Below are 1503 nucleotides of genomic sequence, written 5' to 3' on the forward strand. Positions count from 1 at the left end.
CCATCCAGCATCATCCAACCACTGTCCAACCATCATCCAACCACCATCCAACATTGTCCAATGACCATCCAACCACTGTCCAACCATCATCCAACCACCATACAACATTGTCCAATGACCATCCAACCACTGTCCAACAACTGTCCAACCACCATACAACATTATCCAACATCATTCAACCACCATACAACCACATACAACCATCATCCAACCACCATCCAACCATCATCCAACCACCGTCCAACCATCATCCAACCACTGTCCAACCACCATCCATCCACCATGTTTAAACAAGTCACACAGGATGTTGAGCAGCTGTTTTCAGCTCTTTTTCCTCAATCACAGCTGAACGTGGAGGATTTACTGATTTGATCACAAAATGATCAAACTCGTCTCCTCCTGTCTTGTCTTTCTGTCTCCATCCCCCAGAGTGTCTCTTGGACTGATGGTTCCTCTCAGAGGTCAGAGGTCACACATCTGAACTATTGTTGACTTCCAGGATCTGAGCTCAGTGTTTTGTCAGCAACATAATCTGGATCTGGATCTGTTTACTCCTCTTCTACAGAAAGTTTGGATTATTCCAGCGACCTGCAGTGACCTTCAGTGACCTCTGAACACCAGAGACCTTCAGTGACCTTCAGTGACCTCTGAACACCACAGCCATGAAACTGAGGTGGGATGAAAAACATGCTGAAATTCACATCAACCAACACAAGCGGCATTGAGTGGGTTCCAGAACCGGTTCCCTGCAGAACAGGCAGTAAACAATGTTCCGCAGCAGCAGAACCAGTTCAACCAGAACCACAGAAACAGGTTCAGATCAGCTGAGGAACGTTCTGCTATTACAACCACCTGAGTCAGAACCTAGATCAGAACCTGGGTCAGAACCCGAGTCAGAACCCGAGTCCAGGTCTGAGTCCTGTCCTCTGACTTGTACCCAAACCCGGCCCACATGGATAATTCTGGGTCAGCTCACGGTGGAAGTGCCACACCAGAAGTCCGGTCAGCAGAGACATGGCGCCGGCTGACAGCAGCAGTCCAAGTCCAATCCAAAGCCTCTTCCTGCAACCTGGTTTCTTCTCCAGATTCTTGTGGCTCGAGGCCTGCAGGAATTCGTCCTGGTCCAGGTCCTGCGAAGACAAGAGACAGACTCATCAGTTTACAGAACAGAAGATCTGGTTCTTCATGACCAGAACCAAACACTTGGACCAGAACCTAAACTTTGGTTCTGTTTGTTTCACAGAGAAAAAAGAGAAAAGTTACAGGAACAAAGAATAAAAAGTTTATTCTGGAATATTCTGCTGCTGCCAGAGATTTACTGAGTTTATAATGTAGCTGCTTTTATTTTGTTTTTATTTAATTTCTTCAATTTAATTTTCATTTTATTGGTTTTTAGAAGATTGTTTATTGTTGTCTGTACCTCGTCTGTGTTCTTTGTTAAAATCAGGTCTCTCTTGCAAACGAGTCCTCGAGGCTCAATGAGACTAACCTGTAGAAATAAAG

General features: G+C 45.4%; 1 protein-coding gene across 1 annotated transcript in view; it reads right to left on the reverse strand.

Annotated features, from left to right (window-relative positions):
* LOC119417382 (suppressor of tumorigenicity 14 protein homolog) overlaps positions 1–1503 on the reverse strand; it is a 32273-nt gene that overhangs the window by 22339 nt on the left and 8431 nt on the right. The window contains exon 2 of the mRNA XM_037684585.1: positions 977–1130. Coding sequence (XP_037540513.1) covers positions 977–1130 — 154 coding nt within the window. The remainder of the gene's footprint in view (positions 1–976; positions 1131–1503) is intronic.

This window comes from Nematolebias whitei, chromosome 11, assembly GCF_014905685.2.
Source record: "Nematolebias whitei isolate Nwh7 chromosome 11, NemWhi1, whole genome shotgun sequence".
Lineage (NCBI taxonomy): Eukaryota > Metazoa > Chordata > Actinopteri > Cyprinodontiformes > Rivulidae > Nematolebias > Nematolebias whitei.